The sequence below is a fragment of the Dendrobates tinctorius genome, unplaced genomic scaffold (genome assembly GCF_039654945.1).
Source record: "Dendrobates tinctorius isolate UK_male_01 unplaced genomic scaffold, ASM3965494v1 ptg000016l, whole genome shotgun sequence".
In the NCBI taxonomy this organism is placed as follows: domain Eukaryota; kingdom Metazoa; phylum Chordata; class Amphibia; order Anura; family Dendrobatidae; genus Dendrobates; species Dendrobates tinctorius.
Genome location: NW_027361684.1, coordinates 54,774,933 through 54,796,331, shown reverse-complemented (window position 1 = coordinate 54,796,331; position 21,399 = coordinate 54,774,933). Strand labels below are relative to the sequence as shown.

Genomic DNA, 21,399 nt, shown 5'->3' with positions numbered 1-21,399 from the left:
CCTTCTCCTATATAGTTCCAATTTTCCATCGCTACTGATCACGTTAAAGAGTTTGTTAGACAAATGGAAGCCGCTCCCGCTATGATTTCTAGGTAGAATTTCCTCGCTCAAGATGTCCCTCCTTCCTAAACTGCTCTTATTATTTTGAGACCTTACCGCTCAAGGTTCCCATGAGTGAGCTCAAGTCCCTCCAGGTAGCAATGATGAGGTTCCTCTGGAAAGATGATCGTCATTGGATCTCTAAGCGTGTCCTTGTCTCCCCTAAGTAACAGGGAGGATTATCGGTCCCACATACCACTAAATATTAATGGACTGCCCATCTCTGTAGAATCCCTTCGTAGACCTCGTTTTGGGTATACAATAAATGGACAGAAATAGAGAAATTGTGGTTGGCCCCAACCCATCCTAATTCTCTATTATGGTCGAATAGGACTGCAATAATTCCGGAGCTGCTTCTGGGCCCGATTCGATTCACAAGGGAAGTTTGGCATTCATGTATGAAGAAGTTTGGTTTCGCCTCTCCAAATTCACCTATGATTTCCTCCATATTCCAACCCCTGTTACCAAGCAGTCTAGAACATGCAATAGCCCACTCTTGGTCCTCTGCGGGCATATTTAGATTTGCGGATATGGTAGACAGGGATACACTTGAGCTTCTTTCATTTGATGAAGTTAAATCTAAATTCACTATTACTAATAAAGAGTTTTATCAATACTTACAGATTAAACATTTTGCCTTTTCCCTTTTTGGCTCCTTGGGAATCTCCCTGCCAACTGATTTACAGAGGATTTTCAGGAAAGGGACGACGACTAAAGGTTTAATTTCAGAATTTTATAAAATTCTCTGTTCCCCCCGAGATGGTTGCCAATCAAAACACTCCTACATAAGCAGATGGGAATCTATCCTGGGAAAGGAACTCTCACCCCAAAAATGACATATCATTTGGGAAAAGGTGGCTAAGTCATCTATTGGCACCCTCTATAAAAAGAATCAGTATAAGATACTAATGTTTTGGTACCACACTCCTGACCTTTTGCACAGACTGAATCCTGCAATTCCAAATGTGTGTTGGTGTTGTGGCTTGGATGTGGGCACACTGTATCATATCTTCTGGACTTGTCCAGAGATTCAGATTTTCTGGAGTTTGGTGGGTTCACTGATTTCTAATGTGCATTTTGCCGAAGTGGGACTAGATCCGACTATATACCTGCTAAGTCTTACCCCTAAAGGGATGGCAAAAGGGTAGCAAAACTGTTATCACACATACTTACCGTGGCAAGATGTCTGATCGCCCTTAATTGGAGGCAGGTTTCTCCACCGCCTTTCCTCCATCTACTTTACAGAATTAACTATATCAGATGGAGTACTTTGTTTCGGTCTGGGCTCCTTGGGACTACTTCTGGGCGCAGAGACCGGAATAGATCAATATTCGAGCCTTGACCTCCCCTGCCCCTGGTTCTTGCTCTTTCCCCTTCCCTTTCCAACGGTGTGTGTCTTGTCTTTTTGTCTGCTCATATTAAGGTTACATTCTTAAATTGTTTTAAGTCTATTTGGTGTGTTGGAAGAGATCTACAGTAGATACTATCCCAACTTTCTCTGTTTTGGATTGTAAAGGATGCTTTTCACTTTTCTATATTTGTCAATAACTGACATATCATTAATAAAAATTTACAGTTTTTAAAAAAAAAAAGTCACAAATGATGAATTAATTGAAAATGAAAATCATGCCCATATTGTCAAGCAAACCTCCAAAAATGACATGACTGAAAACACTAGAGCAAAAGTAACGCAATATCTATAATGAATGTGGCATAAAATACCTAAAAGTTTAATTAAAAAATAAAACAAAAGCAAAAAAAGAATAAATAATTAGGGCCATAGAGTTTCTAAGGAATTAGTTCAAGCTTCCTCTTTGTTATATTCAGACATTTCCTTTGCTTTACTGGGATTAATATGTTGAAATGTAAGTTGAAATAGTTAATGATAAATGTAATTGCTTACAAACTACAGTAATATGACAGTAAAGTTAATTTCTTCATCTGCTGCATACAAACATTAAGAATCTTCATATTTTGCTAAAGGCAATTATTACAAATGCAGAACCATTATGGAAATCTCACAAACGCAGCCACAAAGAAAAACACAGGCTGTAGGAAGAATATTTCACATATTTATCGGTAATTCCGGGATTAAACTGGTATTTATCACAGTAATGATTACATTCCTTAACTATTATATTTCGCATTTCCACTTGATATATATATTTTTTTAATTTTCTAGATAAAAAGCTATTTCAGTTCAGCTTTATAATTAGAATTTGCGAAACTTAATTCTAATTTTAATTTCTTTTTTCTTCTTCTACTTAGATTTATTTGTGGATGAATATGAAATTGAAAAGGGCATTGAATGATATAGGCAATATAAAAGTTTAAAAAGGGCAAGCTACAGAACTGATGCCACAGTAAAAGAAAGCACCAAATTTTGACATTTTTTTTTTCAGATTTATTTGCAAAGTTTGGATTCTGATGTGAAAGTCAACAACATAAACGGTCTAGATTGAATATAAGCACCACATGCCAATTTATGCTGCAGATTTTTAACGCAGGACAATGATGATGATGATGATTTGGTAGAATCTCATCGATGCTGCGGCTACTGTAATAAGATTTTCAGCATGGTAAATTTGAGCTGTAAATTTGCAGAATATTTCAAACCATGGGCAACTGATGGCTTTTGCAAAGCTGGAGAGCCATGAGTTAAAGATCACCACTCTAATATGACCATTCCAAGAGATGTATATGGCCACAAGATGGTGCCATAACAGAATGCACCGCCATATGGAAGGAACATACAGTAGTTTCGCGCCATGTAGAGTTGTAGCCACACTACAAAACAAATTGTGACATTTGGCATTTTTCATGGCAGTTTCGCCGAGCTTCGCCAAAATGGGCTGAGCTAGGGTGGGATGAGGGCATGACGCCACAGCTCACTTAATTCATGATGAGCCGTGGCTGAAGTAAGATTTCTGGTGAAGCGCATGGAGGCATATACCACTTGACAGATGCACCTGAATAATTAAGAATCATGCGTTTTTTAATGAATCAGTAGGATCTGACTCCAACGCCTCCCCTCTTCCTCCATAAAAACCGGTGTGAATAATGTCGGTCTTGATTACTTGGGATCCTTTTTTTATAGTTTTTTTATACTTACTAATTTCCCGCAACATATAGTTCTTACTAATTTAACACAACATACATACTATTAAATTTCAAAGCAGTAATTAGTGAAGAGAATTACTGTATTTAAATTAATGAACATTTTTCAGAAAAGATGGTTTGTTCTGTTCAGAGTGACAAATTCTTAGCAATCAGCTTGAAATCCATATTAAGTAGAGATGGATTATGGCGTGGAACAGTATGGATTATCTTCTCATCGAACAGGTGAAGAATATGGTTGTTTATTATTTTTTGTCTTTTACAGGGGACATGGGCTTCGATGGATTATAATAATAGGCATAAAGTTACGTATAACTTTTTTTATAAATGTCTAAAAGAGGATTTTGAATTTTATTTCAAATAAAGGACTTCATTCTTACTGTGTGTTTATTTCAAAACTTACTATGGAACTAGTAAGGAAGGCGTCTTATAGATGACTCTCCATTACTAACCCCTGGTGTCATGAACTGCGAACGCAGCCCAGCAGGCGACTCCATGCCGACAGCAAGGGGCGGGACGCAATATGGATCCTCTATACCATAGAGGGGGATCAGAGCCTACCCAAACTAGGGAAGGGCAGAGACCAGGATATTGTGGCAGCTGAGCATGTGGACAAAGAAGACACGTAGGACTAGATAACACCGCACAACTTCAGATATCAAGAACGTAAGGTTTACTTAAAGTAAAGTCACAGTACATAGACAAAACAGGGTTAAGCCAGGCTCCCAATTCCACACCTCCCAGTGGACCCCAAGGCACCAACGGATCACCGAGGCACACATAGGCGGGACATCGGGACACAGGCAGGACATAAGGGTACATGAGGTCATCAGGCCAATTAGGGTCACTCACATCAGAGTCACCGGCAGACATCAGACAGGAGTCGTTTGGTTCCGGACATCCGACACGACTTACAGGCACCACTGCAGTCATCAAGCTCCAGGCAGCGGCCATCAGGTTCCAGACTGCGGTTGTCAGGCTCTGGGCATTGGACCTAGGAAGGAACTCAAGCGTGATGGTGCTAAAACCGCAGGATTCCTGGGCCTGCATGGAGCTAGCACCGCATGGTAGTCAGAGCACAGGGTAGTAGATGCTCAGCAGGAACACCGGTTACAAGAGTCTCAGAGTCACTGGGTGCGAGGCTCCAGACACAAAGAGATTCCAAAACATAACACAGCAGACACAGTTCAGACAGGGTCAGGTACAGGACAGGTACAGGATCAAGGATTCAGGCCCGGATATACCGCCTCCGGGGCAGGGCGAGTTCAGACAGGGTCAGGTACAGGACAGGTACAGGATCAAGGATTCAAGCCTGGATATACCTCCTCCAGGGCAGGGCGAGGGAACAGGACAAAGCAGGAATCAAGGCAGGGTCTTTGGTACCAAAACATAGACAGGAGAGGTCCAGGGACACAGACACAAGACACACATGGCAAAGTTCACGAGCTTAGTGAGTTGTGAGTAGCTCTGGCCACGCCCAGCAGGGAAAGGGAAGTTTATAAAGGAGCTGCCCCTCAGCAATTGGCTGGGGACAGCATTTCATGTACACACACTAACCCTGATAAAAGCAGGGGAGGTGTGGCCGCACACGCCCTAAGCACACTCAGAAGCTATTGCAGCACAGTCAGTGCAGGAACTGAGGCTTAGAGCACCTGGCATCGTCTGCAAGCCTAGACATACGTGGAAAGTCATGCACCAGCTGCAAATGACCTCGCAACCCGCGGACAGCTTCCAGCGGCAACCAGGGACCGCACATGCGGATGGTCAAAAAGCAGAGCAAAGACCTAGCAACACAAGCACGGCTACGAAGCAGAGCAGGGAACTGAGCAGACTCCATACAGCCAACAGCCAACAGTATCCCAGCTCAATGAGGGAGAAAGGAGCAAAGGGTTAAAGCAAGAACATGCACTGTCACGCCGACAAGCAGATACAGACAGAACAGCGTGACACCTGGACTTGGTATCAGCTGACAATACAAAGCTGACAACAACCCCAACACTTGCCACTGGACAAGTGGGAAGAGCGAAGCTAAGTGCCAGACTTGGTTCATCTTATGGATGCGCAATTTCCTGGAGCAGCTGAGGGCTGAAGTTGGTAGCCTGGGAGGGGGGGCAATATCTATGGCACCTTCCCAAGCTATTAATCTCAACCCACAGCTGTTTTTTAAGCCTTTGCTGGTTTGAATTTATAAGGGACCCCAAGTATTTTTTTTTCTAGTGTTCCCCATAAACTCACCAGCTAAGCAAACAGATGTGAGTTGTTATTAATAGTCTGGGAACCTTTTGGGATATTGTCCCCTTTATCAGTTTATTAACATCAGCTCCCAGCCGTGGGCTTTACCTCTGCTCGTTATGAAATTTATGTGGGAGCCCACACCATTTTTTTAATTCAAATTTTAATTTTACACAGGATGTACACAGCAGGTGCTGAATACAACTCCCATCATTGTCTCCTGGTCGCGTTAATCTCAGGGAGACCAAGCGACTATGATGAGAGCTGCTTTCAGTAGCTGGCGCCCAGCGCAAAATGTAATGCCTTTTCACACTCGTGTGTCATCAGTGTGCAAGTGTGTGGCCTGCATTGTCCTTGCTGAGCAGTAAAAACTGACATGTATGTGGGTTTTTCAAATGGACACATGGTCTGTGTGAAAAACCTGACATGTGCGCACCACCATTGAATGCAATATGTGCGTTTGTCCCTATTTGCGGTCCTTAAAAACCAGACTGAAAACGTACATAAACAGATTTGTAAATGGGGCCTTACTATGTGCCCGGCATATATTTTGTTCATCTACAGCAGGGGTCCTCAAACTACGGCCCGCGGGCCACATGCGGCCTGCCAAGGACTTTTATCCGGCCCCCCGCCAGGCCGACATTGAACTTATGAACTGCACTGCAGTTCAATGCCGGCGGGCCCTGTAATCGCGGGCGGGACGAGGCGCCGAGGAAAGGCGTTACGCAGCCCTCCGTACGCAGCAGAGTACAGTGCACACAGACGGCCTGATTATCATCACGCCGCCTGCGCGGCCTGATGACGTCACACCGCCTGTGTGCCTGTGCAGGAAGAAGACTGAGATGAGCGGGCGCCTCTTCAGAGCAGCGGGGGACATAGGTGAGTACTTTTTTCTTTTTTTTTTTAACGCCGGGTCCTATTGGGGTCATTTACCTGTCTAATGGGGACATGTGCTGCCTAATGGGGACCTGTGCTGCCTATTGGGGACATTTATCTGCCTAATGGGGACATTTACCTGCCTAATGGGGACCTGTGCTGCCTAATGGGGACATTTACCTGCCTAATGGGGACATGTGCTGCCTAATGGGGACATTTACCTGCCTAATGGGGACATGTGCTGCCTAATGGGGACATTTACCTGCCAATTGGGGACCTGTGCTGCCTATTGGGGACCTGTGCTGCCTAATGGGGACATTTACCTGCCTAATGGGGACATGTGCTGCCTAATGGGGACATTTACCTGCCAATTGGGGACCTGTGCTGCCTATTGGGGACCTGTGCTGCCTAATGGGGACATTTATCTGCCTAATGGGGACATTTACCTGCCTATTGGGGACCTGTGCTGCCTAATGGGGACCTGTGCTGCCTAATGGGGACCTGTGCTGCCTAATGGGGACATTTACCTGCCTATTGGGGACCTGTGCTGCCTATTGGGGACCTGTGCTGCCTATTGGGGACATTTACCTGCCTATTGGGGACCTGTGCTGCCTATTGGGGACATTTACCTGCCTATTGGGGACCTGTGCTGCCTATTGGGGACATTTACCTGCCTATTGGGGACCTGTGCTGCCTATTGGGGACATTTACCTGCCTATTGGGGACCTATGCTGCCTATTGGGGACATTTACCTGTCTATTGGGGCCCTGTGCTGCCTATTGGGGACATTTACCTGCCTTTTAGGGACCAATGTTGCCTATTGGGGATTCTTGCACCACACCAGTCTGAGCCTGAGGTAAAAGTGGAGTTCCACCAATATGGTCACTGATCAGGCTGCATTGATGTGCACTGATCAGGCTGCGCTGATGGGCACTGATCAGGCTGCATTGATGGGCACTGATCAGGCTGCATTGATGGGCACTGATCAGGCTGCATTGATGGGCACTGATCAGGCTGCGCTGATGGGCACTGATCAGGCTGCGCTGATGGGCACTGATCAGGCTGCATTGATGGGCACTGATCAGGCTGCATTGATGGGCAGTGCAGTCTGTATGTCTCTGTGTGGGCAGTTTTATTGCTGGTATATTGTTTTTGTAGCGCTGTATATATGTTGGTATTTTACTAATAGCAATTTTGAATCCCTAGGAAGCAATGATATCAAGAAAGAGAAAAAATTGACTCGAAGTGTGAGATATTCGAAGAACCCAAAAAATCGGTAAGTTTGATGATTTAACTTCATTTTTAATATAGTATTTGTTCCTATTTTTGTTTTATTACCTCTAAATAAGATATGTGCAGTGTGCACAGGAATTTATTCATAATTTTTTTTAAACTATATTCCGGCCCTCCAATGGTCCGAGGGACCGTGATCTGGCCCCCTGTTTAAAAAGTTTGAGGACCCCTGATCTACAGTATAGTGGTTGATAGCAATAAAAAGCAGCTTTTATCATGCAAACGTACAATTCCATATAAGTCGATGGAAAAAATAAAAAATCTCAACAAACTGACTGATAAACTGAAAAAAAAGGCTGTTTTCCTACAGGGTTAAAAATTTGCATAGAATTTTGCATATATTAAAATTAAAGACAAAAAAAAAAAAGCATTTGAGGGTGGACACCCACTCCAAGTAAATGTTATTTTGCTCTCTAGTCCTTACTGAAATAACTCACAATGAAAATGATTCACCAGAAATGATCATACCTGACAAGCCATTGGTCGTAGGTCATGTTAATTACGGTGAGTCTCAAGCTATCCCGTTATAATGATAGAGTAAAAACGCTAATTGGAATTTTTCAGCGTCTTCTGCAGACGTTTTCGAGAAACAACTGAATTGTAATGTCACCCCCAGATTGTGGCCACAAACTGCACTTTCCCTGTATTCTGCTGACATATAATCAATTTACGCTGCCCCCTGCGAGGAAATGTCATTATCTAGACCATGCTATCATAAATCACGCTGCGGCTGTGTGTGCATTTAACAGCCACTTTAACATGGACACGCACATTACTCTGAATAATATGTATGCACTTTACAGACTAATCCATACAATCTGTCCATATAAACAATGGCTGTCAGATTAAGTGATCGCTTATTTACCCATTTATTTCTGCGCCATTAAATCATTCCAATAGCCATGCCTCTTGTTATACATCGTAGGCAATCAAGACCGCGCTTCATATCTTTGTGTCTTACATTGAAAACATCGTCTTTACTATAGTTACTGTTTTTTAGGAAGAGAGCCTTGTTTGGGGATTTTTCCTCGCAGTTTTTCCTGTGGTTTTGCGTCTGTGTAACTCAATAAGGAAAAATAAAAATACAATACTACACAAATACCATGTTTTTTTTGCTGTATTTTTAGTCATTTTTGGTGTGTGTTTTGGTTATTCAAACCACAGTATACTGTACATATGGTATTTTCTTTATACATTCTCCCCAAGTTATTCCTTTAAAACACATAAAAATTAAAGAGCACATAAAGAACGTTAGTAAAAACTCATGGAAAAAAAACAACAAAATAAAGTAATTCCAGGAAGCCTTAAATGGGTTATCCAATATAAGCAATTCATTTTTATGTTGCCAGGCCTAACCCAAGTGACAAGTGCAATTGCTACATAGCTGTAATGATTTTCCTAAGGGCTCGTGCACACGACTGTTTAACAGACAGCACTTGTACGCCTATTATTCTAAGGGGCTGCGCACAGGTCTGATTTTTTTCGAGGAAAAGAAAGCACGATTTGACTCTGAGAAGCGGATTGCACTCAATCATTCTAGTCTATGAAAATATGAAAAAAAATAGAGGACTACACTCGGATGACATCCAAGTCTGATCTCATTTTCATGGACTGATGTAATGGAGAAGGTGAAGAAACTTTTTTTTTTTTATTCTTCTCCACCTATTAGAAAACCGGATACCACTCTGATCAAACTCTGATTCAAGTCCAATTTGCATAATACCGTTTTTCTAGGATCGACCCCAGCCGAATTATAATCAAAGCTTGTCTATTGCTTACAGGTAACATTTCTGCAGAGCGTTGTGCAAAACTTGAGCAACTTTTCAAAGCTTATTACACCACTTTTCTGGCATAAAAGCACTGATGAATCAAGGGCCCTACTGTTCTTCTGAGTGCTAACCAGTGTTTCTTCTGAGCTTTGCACTCTAGAAAAGAAAGGGACCAACGAATATATAAGGTTAATTATCTTCCAAAACGGGGGAGTGTGTGCAGGGTTTAACTTTTTTAACTATATCATTTTCAGAGCATCCAGCTAAGGCCATGTACACAATGCTTCTTTGCCACATGTGAATTGACCATTCTCTTGTAAGCATTGACAAAACAGGATTCAGGTAGCCGACAAGTCCTTTGAGTTTGATGAAGCAGATGAGTGACTTGGTCAGGCCTCATCTGGAATACTGTGTCCGGTTCTGGGCACCACATTTTAAAAAAGACATTGAAAAAACTGGAGCAAGTTCAGAGAAGAGCTACCAGGATGGTGATAGGACTTCACAGTATGTCCTACGAGGAACGGTTAAAGGATCTGGGAATGTTTGGCTTGCAAAAAAGAAGGCTAAAGGTACCGTTACATTTAGCGATGCGATCCTGACAACGATACGACCCGGTCAGGATCGCTGATGCATTGCTAAATGGTCGCTAGTGAGCTGCCAAACAGGCAGATCTCACAGCGATGCAGCAGCAGTCGGCGGTCGTCACTTATCTGTCACACGCAGCGAGGGTGACGTCTTCCGCCTGCGTCCATGGAGTCGGTCGTCGGCGCCAGCAGGAAGCCGACGACAGGAAATGGACCAGGACGATCTCGCGCGATCAGCGATATCCAGCGGGGAGCCGGGTCGGAGGTAAGTGTCACATGTAGCGAGATCGCTACCGATATCGCTGTTGCGTCACAAAATCGGTGACGCTTTAGCGATATCGCTAGCGATCTTGCTATGTGTGAAGGGGGCTTAAGAGGAGACTTAATAGCTGTCTACAAATATCTGAAGGGATGTCACAGTGTAGAGGGATCATCATTCTCATTTGCACATGGAAACACGAGAAACAATGGAACAAAAGTGAAAGGGAGAAGATACAGATTAGATAATAGAAAAAACTTTTTGACAGTTAGAGTGATCAATGAGTGAAACAGGCTGCCACGAGAGGGGGCGAGTTCTCCTTCAATGGACAGGTGCTGGACAGACATCTGTCTTAGATGATTTAGTGAATCCTGCATTGAGCAGGGGGTTGGACCAGATGACCCTGGAGGTCCCTTCCAACTCTACCATTCTATGATTCTATGACTTTGTGCTCTTTCTGGCCTCCGTTTCAGCACTTTGTTAATTCAGTCTAATTTCTGTCTCCGGACCTCTAGCATTTTAGGTAATTTATTATCTTAGCAATTGGATGGTGTTACTCTGTAGTTTCAAGACATATAGGGGGAGTTATTAAAGCTTTACATTTCTTTTCTACTGTTAAAAACATAAAAACATAGGATAACATTTACGACTTTTCAAGGAAAAATGTTGAATTTTGCTGTTTTAGGCTACTTTCCTACGATGAGCTTTTACATATACAAACAACAACACATAAGTGTGCACACCAGTGTTATTTTGCCAACAAAGTCTTTATTTATTATACATTTTATATATATATTTTTAATTATATAATACTTTCCTGTGTGAAAATTATTTCCAAGTAATTCTTTATAAGTGCAGTATATATAAGCAGAGCTGTTTAACACACTTGTACAGCCTACTTGTACAGCCTCAGATGCATTAAAGGGACTGCCAAACTAATGCCATCTTTATAAAGGCACTGTAATGCTGACTAAATCCATACCTAACTTTCAGAAATCTGAGTTTTTGCTTTAGAGAAATTTATTGTTGACTTGTTATGCGAAAGAGCTGCAAGTGCAGCGGGGCACACACTGCACTTAAGCTGGAGTCAAACATAGCGACTTACCAGCGATCCCGACAACGATATCAACGTGTCAGGATCGCTGGTAAGTCGCTATGTGATCGCTGGTGAGCGGTCAAACAGACAGCTTCACCAGCGATCAGCACAGCGATGCCGAGCGACCGGCATCGCTGTGTTCGTTAGCGCTGATCCCATATCCCTGTAAAAAAATAGAATTAAAATAAAAAATATTGTTATTCTCACCTTCCGACGTCCCGCGCAGCCATCCTGCCTCTCTCCACGCTCCCGGTCCCAGTAATCCTTTGCGAGAATGACCGCCAAAATGTCACGGTCTCGCGGCAGCGCGACGTCTCGTGGTCATTCGTGCAAATTATCACTGGGACCGGGAGCGTGGAGAGAGGCGGGATGGCTGCGCGGGACGTCAGAACGTGAGAATAACAATATTTTTTTTATTATTTTTTACAGCTGATCGCTGGTCTCCCGCCTGTCACACGCAGCGATGCGTGCTGGCCAGCGGGAGACCAGCGACGAAAAATATGTCCAGAGGTTTCCTACAGCGATCAGCGATACCGGCAGGGGGGCCGCTCGCTGATCGCTGTCACACACAGCGATCTCGCTGGTGAGATCGCTGTTGTGTCACAAAAGTTGTGACTCAGCAGCGATCTCGCTAGCGAGATTGCTATTTGTGACTCCCGCTTTACAATCCTTCTGTCTCTCTTCCCTATTCCCCACCTGCTGTCTCAAGACCATGATTGATAGGTTACTCTTCTAGTCATTCTCTGGGCTAGTGCATGCACAGTAATGTCCTAATGAAGAAGACTATCAGTGCCTGATGTGATCTGCATAGTGTGCGCCAAACATTGGCAGTCATCTTCAGTAGGATGACCGATATGGGAACGCGTGGCATAAGTGAAGAAGACAGCCAGTGTATGGCAGGCATGATCTGCATAGTTTGACAGACACTGACAGTCTTCATGCTGTCCTTTCACCACCCAGGTGAATGATCGTGGTTGCACTAGACCTCAAGTTGGAGAGAAAAGTAATTGAAAGATAAAAGACCTGTCAATCATTGAGAGGGAAATAGGGAAGAGAGGCAGCAGAGCTATAAATGCAGTGGTCTCTCCGCTGCACTTGTGGCTCATCTGCATTCAACACTTCATTTCTCTAAATTGGAAATTTAGATTTTTGAAATAAAGGTATGAAGGTCAGTGACTTTACATAGATGGCATTAGTTTCAGGTATAAGAACCCGATGACAGGTTCTCTTTCAGCTGCTCACACCGTAGACACCGTTGCAGTACTCAATACAGGATGAATATTTTACTATTTCTGTTACACAATTATGCGTCTACAACAATATATTTCATAGCTCAACACTTTTCATACAAGTTATTTTGTGATACTTCACAATGGTGACAACCTGCACTGGTAATGAAACATTAACAATCCGATCATCCAGAATTTCAAGGGATGGAAGTGGAAGAATTTGAAATAATCATTTATAACCATCTCCTCAATGAAAAAAAATAAAAAATATTCTGAAACTTGTTTTACCAAAATACATCAAAGCAGAACAAGTAGGACATCAAAGCAGTGTACAGAGTGACATTTCAATTACCTCTTCCGGGCCCACGGACCACTGCTTCACTTGAGAGTAGGGCACTGCCATTAGATATGGTCTGGTTAGGTCTGTCTGGTGGTTTACTGCTCACGTCTTTCTTAACATCTTTCTTTAGTTCCTGCATAAAAAAATAAAAATATATAAATATAGAGCGAAAATGCTAACTTTAGAAAAGTCACATCAAACAAAGGTCATTGTGCACCCTGTAGTGCATGCTTGTAAAAATGTCACATAAAACAGCTAAACCAAACATATTTTAATCAAAGGCAGTAATAACACAATCTATTATTTACATCTCCTGGATGGAAGTTATAAAGGTGTACAGCACAAGTATAGTCCATAAAATTCACTGTACAAGCAGAAATGAATCAAAAAAAGTATAAATAGGTGGTGATGATATCTACAGTATAATGAAATCTCATCTCATCATGTATTATGTGATCCTCTTAAAGCACCACTCCAGCATTTTTTTTATTGCAGAGCTGGAGTGGTCCTACTAACTTAAGGTCTTTGTTCCGGACTTAAACTCACCAGCCGCCACCTTCATCTTTTTTCCATGCCGCACCAATCGGTTTCCAGAAGTTTGTGATCTGCCGCTCCAGTGTTTGCTGGGCAAGTTATGAAAGCCTCATTCTGGTTCTCATACACTTACATCGAGAACTTATGGTCAGTCAGACGTTGAGGGTCACAAGATGGCAGAGGGAGCAGTGCCAGGAAGAGCTGAAGAAGGTGGCTAGTAAGTATAATACTAGCTAAAATGGAGGCTGGTTGAATGAAAAGCCTTGGGATTCCAAAACAGTTTTTATTAATACCAACATGTTTCGGCGCTGGACCGGCTCCTTCAAAAAGGTGCCAGTGTAGAGCAGAAATGCGTTGCTATTCATACAAATCGTTTTGGAATCCAAAGGCTCTTATTTTTGGCAGCGCAGCCTCCCTAAGCTTCTATTTTTGCCATTATACCTCTGGAAGAGCCATTTCTTCCAGCCACCAAGCAGCAGCAGCAGAGGCTTTCCACGCCTTTATAGGGGTTGTGCCTGCACACCACACCATTAGGTGAGTGCTTCCATCGATTATACCCTACCCCTTACCAGACGGTATTCTCCTATTTTGTGTGCTTCTGTCCCTCTCCAGAGCTTCTTAAGTATAGGACAAAGATCAGTGAACTTAGATTAGTAGCACCACTCCAGCGCTGCAATAAAAAAAACATGCTGGAGTGGTGCTTTAAATATTTACTAATTTAAATATTAAACATTACATATTCGCTGGTCATCTTTCAAACTAAGATGTTTCCTGGTAAAGGCCCCAAGGAATATTGAAAGCGGGCTCTAAATTGTACTAAAATGACCTATAAGACATTTTTGCCTTTGACATCCATAGATATTTATTTATATCCTGGTAATAAACCAGGGGCAGACATATCATTGATGCAATCTGTGTGGCCTCACAGGGGCCCAAGAGGTAAAGGGTCCCATTTCCACCTCCAAAGCAGATAGAACTGTGCATTATGATGAAATATTGGTCTGCAAAGGGGTCTCTTCTGTCTGTGTCCACCAATGTGCAAATAAAGTCCGTGGAGCCTCATTTAAGAGTCTCAAACACGGGACTAGCCAGATCTTCCTCCAGGGAAGGACCCAGCCAAGGGGTGGCTCCTTTCCGAGCATACCATAAATGTAGATGATAGGAATATCCCTTCAATGGGGACAATCACGTTTGGTGAATTAACATTTAGGAGCTAGGAGTAAATGGCATAAATGCATGGCACTGAATATTTTGTGCAGAGATGGATCTGTATTTCTACTCAGCACTCAAGGAGATGAAGCACAACAGAGACTTTTTGGTCAAAAATAAACTTGGCTCGATGGGATGGGATTGCCAGTAGTCACTGTAGATATGACGGAGATGAAACTCATCCCATTCATCCCATTTTCTCCTTACTTCTACCAATCGGATGGTAATTGATTTATTTGACTAAAATATCATAACATTTATCTTGAGTTAAAAGATTTATTGAGCATTTCATTTTTCAGGGTTCTAGGATGTATTTTTATAATCCTTAAGTAAATAAGAGAAATAGTTGATTGGGACAAGCTCTTTTACAGCCTGAAACAAGGGCTCATACAGACGTCAGATATTTTCTCACGGCCCAAGTTTCACCAGTGTCTGTGATCGGAGACACCAGAGTTTGGTCAGTGTCAGGTTTCGTCATCAGAGTTTGGCCAGAAGTTCTTCAGTTTTTCTGGAATGAAAAAAAAAACTGATGGAGGTTTCTTAAGCTTCTTCTAACAAACATTTCAAATATTTTTTTCACGGATCTACCAACTTGCATAGGTGAGTTTGAGCTGACACTAGGATCAATATTGGACAAATCTCCATGTTTTTGCACAGACCACTCTGTCTGAGGAAAATATCTGAAATACTTCATAGACTATAATAGGCACGAGGGCTATCCATAAAAAACTTGGGTATTACTTGGGTGAGAAAACTGACAAATGCATGGGCTCTAAATCCCAAGAGAGAAGACAGTATAGTATGATGCCCCTGGAGAACGCGTCAAACTGTAATGTTCATCATCCTCCATGATATGATGCCTGCTAAATCTTCGTGATAAGTGCCTTTATATAATATAAGTGCCTTTATATTAAAAGCTATGGGCACAAGCAAGAACTGGAAATTTAAATGCCAAAAATATAAAAATAAACATAAAGGAATTAATTATGAAAAATTTGTTTATAAACTATTTTAATGAATATTATACAAAAGACTAATATGCGCTACAAGCCTGCCTATACTGTATGCAAACACCTAGACTACTGAGTCAAGCATCCCCACACATAAGAAAGGAGAGGGAACTAGGAACAGTCACCTAAATCCACATGACAAGATATTTCCTGATTTACAGCAGCAAAATTCCTTTTTTCTTTTATGGCTATATTTATATAAAGTGACTCATGACCCTCACATTTATGTCCTGTCTTCCATTTGCACAGTTTTGTAGTTCTCCTGATTTGTACTGTTGTGTGGTTTATTAATTAGTGTGAATTCTGCTTAGGTTACTTCTCTCATAAACCTAAAAAAATTATTATGGAATGTGAAGATAACGTCTTATTCAGGCAGAATTCCACCTGGAAGTCACCTGAAAAAGCATTGCGAAACCACCGCAAACAATGAGCACAATGCACAGCAATGTTATTACATCATTGTTGTGCACATGTTAAGTATTTTGTTACTTCTTTTGACTACTTGGTGTAAATAGAAGCAGTGTGCTCATTTTTCAAGTGGCTTTGCAGCAGAACCTAGATACGGTTTAGAATTATAAAAAAAAAATCCTGAACCGGCTAAATTGATGACAAAACTGGTAGCGAAGACAATTCACGGAAAAGACTGAGCTTTTTCCTTCACCTAGGAAAACCTCAGCGCATGCATCGGCATCCTAAAGCTGTCACGTGCACATAACCTAAAACCATAACTTCCGATTCTTGCGATCTGCGCAAACAGGATCAGATAGGGAACATTTCTATAATAATATAATATACCTAGATTTTACATTTCTAGTCTCCACTAGTTGGTCAATATAGTTTATTTAATCTGAATTGTTAGATGAATATTTGAACTACAGACGTCTGGTACCTTAAAAAAAAGCTACTACATTTTGATTTTTATATTTTGGCAATAGGACAAAGCAGGGACCGCTATTTACAATATGTCTTAAAATTTTCCTATAACTCAACCAAATTTAAATAAACTCATATGAAAACATCATAGAATCATAGAATCGTAGAGTTGGAAGGGACCTCCTGGGCCATCTGGTCCAACCCCCTGCTCAAAGCAGGATTCGCTAAATCATCCCAGTCAGATGTCTGTCCAGCCTCTGTTTGAAGACTTCCATTGAAGGAGAACTCACCACTTCTCGTGGCAGCCTGTTCCACTCATTGATCACTCTAACTGTCAAAAAGTTTTTTCTAATATCTATAGAATCATAGAATCGTAGAGTTGGACATTGCGACAAATTGTAAGAATAAACTTATTTGTACTGGTTCTTTTAGTAAGTGAAGTCTTTACATTGTAGTGGATGGATTTTATAAAATGAATATCTAAATTGCATGATTTATATAGTATGCAAGTTTGGGAACCCCTTGTTAAAATTACTGTTATTGTGAACAGTTCAGCAAGTTGAAAATGATCTCTAAAAGGCCTAAAGTTAAAGATGACACATTTACCGTATTTTGCATTTTATAAGACGCACCAGATTATAAAACGCACCCCAAATTTTGGGAAGAAAAATAGTAAAAAAATATTTTGTAATAAAATAAGCATGTCTTATTGCTTACCAAGGGAGGCTGCGGCGGTGGAACGGGGTACCAAGGTCGCTGCTGGCAGAGGTGGGAGTGGGGCGATGCTGCGGACCCCAGACTGGAAGGAAAGGGTGTTCGGATGTGACGCTGCGGGTGTTCAGTGGTGCGGGGGCTCCGCCGACATTTTGTGCAAGCTCGGGAGCCCCGAACTTCCTTGGATTACATTGCGGTGGACTCTGGGAAAATAGACACTGAAATCTTGTCTTCTGAAATCTTGGTGCTGAGATTTCCATCTGCACATGCACTGCTCCCAGCGGCCATTTTCTCAGACTCCACCGCAATGTAAACCATGAAAATGTGGGGATCTGGGGTTTCATAAAATGTCAGCGGAGCCCCCGCATCACCGAACATCCACAACGTCGCACCTCAAAACACCCCCTCCTCCCAACCTGAGGCCTGCAGCAACGCCCCACTCTTGCCTCCACCAGCAGCGGCCCTAGGACCCCGCTCCACCGTAGTCGGTAAGGTATATTCGAATTATAAGACGCACCCCCATTTTTCTCCAAAATTTTGGGAGAAAAAGTGTATCTTATACTTAGAAAAATACTTTGTATTTTAGATAAAAAAAATATATACATACATATTGTAATTTATTACATGTTAAAAATTACAAAAATGAAAATGGGCCAGTGCTAAAGTTTGGGCACCCTACTTGGTTTTTACCTAGTAGCACCCCTTTTGCAAGAATCACATCTGGAGCCAGCCAACAGTATTTCAATTCTTGTTTTACGGATTTTCATCCATTCTTCCTTGGCAAATTCTTCCAGTTCTGTGACATTCCTGGGTCGTGTTGCATGCACTGCTCTTTTGAGGTCTAGCCACAGATTTTGAATGATGTTCAGATCAGGCGACTGTGAAGACCATTGTAAAACCTTCAGCTTGCACCTTTTGAGGGAGTCTATTATGGATTTTGATGTGTGTTTAGGATAATTATTCATTTGAAGAAGCCATTCTGTTTTCAACTTTAGCTATTTTATAGATGGAGTTATATTTGCATAAAAAAGTGTTTACATTTCATTGAATCAATTCTTCCCTCTACCTGACAAATGTTCCCTGTGCCAGACAATGGTCTGCAACACAACCCCAAAGTATGATTGATCCACCCCCATGCTTAATGGTTGGTGAGATGTTCTTTTTCTGAAATTATGTGCCCTTTCTATTTTAACCTCATCGGTCCACAGGACTTGTTTCCAAAATGAGTCAGGCTTGTTTAGATGTTGTTTTGCATACTTCTGACGCTGAATTTAATGGTGAGTATGCAGGAGAGGTTTTCTTCTGATGATTTTTCCATGAAGGCCATAATTGTGTCTCTAAACAGTAGAACAATGTACCACAACTCCCAGAGTCTGCTAAATATTTCTGAAGGCCTATTGCAGTCAAGCAGGAGTTCTGATTTGCATCTCTAGCAATCCTACGAGCAACTCTCATTGAAATTCTGCATGATCTTCCAGACCTCATCTTGACCTCCACTGTTCCTGTTAACTGCCATTTCTTTATTACATTTCTCACTGAGGAAAGGGCAACTTGAAAACGCTTCTTCTGCTTTGTGGGCCTCCACCAATTTCATTTACAGAGTGCTAGACAGCAGCTTAGAAGAATCCATGGCTGCTGTATTTTGGCACAAGGTTAGAGGAAATTGGATTTTTATAAAGCTGGGAAATTTGCATGATAGCGAACAAGTCATATCCCTAACAGGCTAATTTAGGTCTGAAACCTTAAGTTATCTGAGTACACAAATCTCCAAGGGTGCCCAAACATTTCCATCAGCCCATTTTTCTTTCTATAATTTTAAAAGAGTAAAAAAAACTACTTTTTTTGTTGCGTTAAATACAAAGGAAATGTGTCATCTTTAACTTTAGGTCTTTTAGAGATCATTTCATCTTCACCTTGCTTAGCTGTTCACAATAACAGTAATTTTGACCAGGGGTGTCCAAACTTTTACATGCCACTGTATGTTCTATGCCACAAATATTCATGTAATATAAAAGCTTTATTTAACGTCTATTTTTAAATAAAGGGGACTTTTATCTGACGTGCCGTATTTGAAAGGCTCAATTTTTTAGTTTTCAGTTGTCTCTGGCCTAGCGTTTAGAGACTAGCTGCTATGACTGTCTCCTGAATACTACATACAGAAATATACCCTCCTGTCTCTGTGCATCACAATGGATGACATTAATGAGCATTCGTAACTGTGGAACCTGGAGAAGCTGTGAAAACAGCAGCAAAATCTGTTGGTGTCTCTGTCGTTCACTCTGTTTCTCCCTCTTTCTTTCTCCTCCTCTGGAAATAGACATAAAATAGACAACTGTAACCTGATCCCACAGTGAACTTTTATTTGGCCCAAAATTTTTGTGCAGCTGTTCAGAGTGAAAGTTCAGTTCAGCAAACATGGGGAAGGAGAAGTGGCTTATAAACGGAGAAAGAAGCATATTTCTCTTATACAATGTATTACAAAGTTTCCTTTATATTTGATTGTATCATTAATTTCTGAAATATGAATTGATTTGCCAGTGGCCATTTAAGTCTGAATGTTGTACCTTATAGAGTTCTCTGCTGACTATGTGCCCGACACTCCTGGAGAATCCTCGCAGTGCGCACGATGTGAGGATTCACAAGTCTGCAGTCTCATAGAGTCACATAGAGTGACTGCAGACTTGTAGTTTAAGATCAAACAACACCTTTAAACCCTTAAAGCCCTTTAAAAAAAATTATAAAATGTGACTCAAACTGCCTATTTACATTTAATAAAAGAATGCAAGTCAACTATTAACCCCAATACCATCCTCCCGTCATTTAAGGATGTGGGAAGAAGAGATATTGGAACAGCAATGCAGGAATATCTCATTGGATGGAATCGCTCGTCATTTTCTTTGCACAGAATATAAAGCATAAAAGGTTCTTTTGACACCTTTTCCCAGAAGAGCAATTATTGTGCTCAGTCAGCTGAAGAAAATGTCCAGTGACCACCAGCTCCCCAGTGTGCGCACCGCAACAAACAACTCTCCAGATCGCATCCATATTCAACAGCCATGTAAGTATGACGGCAGGCTGGGATTTTACCGATGGCACACTAACTAGCAAATACAGAGTTTGAGTTTCTATTAGTTGACATTTTTGCACAAAATAAAACAGCAAAAGAGTTATTAACCCCTTTCCTACAATGGACGTACTATCCCGTCCATGTGACCTGGGACCTAATTCCCATGGACGGAATATTACATCTAATGCGATCAGCTGCGCTCACAGGGGGAGCGCAGCTGATCGCGGCCAGGTGTCAGCTGATTATCACAGCTGACACCCGTCACAATGTGTCAGGGGCAGTCACGGACCACCCCCGACACGTTAACCCCTGGTACACCACGATCAAACACGATTGCGGTGTACCGGGTGTTAAAGGGAAGCATAGGCAGGGAGGGGGCTCCCTCTGTGCTTCCCTGAGCCCCCCACAGCAGCGCAATGTGCAGCACTGCTGCAGGGGGCTCCTTCCCTGAAGGTCCCCGGATCCAATATGGCGACGGGGACCTTCGGGAGCCTACAGGGAGCTGGCTTCCTCATGCCTGCAAAGCGCAGGCAAGGAGGAAACCTGCAGCACTGCCTGGGACAGATTGCTGATCTGTCACAGCGATCTGTGATGCGATAGATCAGCGATCTGTCACAGGACAGTGATGTCCCACCTGGGACAATGTAATAAAGTTAAAAAAAAGTGTAAAAATAATTTTAAAAAAATCGCTAAATAAATTAAAAAAAAAAAATATTCCCTAATACATTTTTTGGAAATAAAAAACAAACAATAAAAGTACACATATTTGGTATCGCTGCGTCCGTAACGATTCGCCCTATAAAACTGTCCCATTAGTTAACCCCTTTAACGAACCCCTTAAAAAATAAAAATAAAAAACGAAGCAAAAAATAATGACTTACTATCATACCGCCGAACAAAAAGTGCAATAACGCGCGATCAAAAAGACGCATATAAATATCCATGGTACCGCTGAAAACTTCATCTTGTCCCGCAAAAAATGAGCCGCCACACAGCATCATCAGCGAAAAAATAGAAAAGTTATAGCTCGCAGAATAAAGCGATGCAAAATTTTTAATTTTTTATATAAAATTGTTTTCATTGCATAAAAGCGCAAAA

The 21,399-nt window shown here is 41.9% G+C and overlaps 1 protein-coding gene across 3 annotated transcripts in view; it reads right to left on the bottom strand.

Moving 5' to 3' along the window:
- SH3KBP1 (SH3 domain containing kinase binding protein 1) overlaps positions 1-21,399 on the bottom strand; it is a 585,247-nt gene that overhangs the window by 279,383 nt on the left and 284,465 nt on the right. For all 3 annotated transcript variants that reach the window (XM_073565874.1, XM_073565873.1, XM_073565875.1), the window contains one exon: positions 12,907-13,027. In XM_073565874.1, the coding sequence (XP_073421975.1) occupies positions 12,907-13,027 (121 nt within the window). The remainder of the gene's footprint in view (positions 1-12,906; positions 13,028-21,399) is intronic.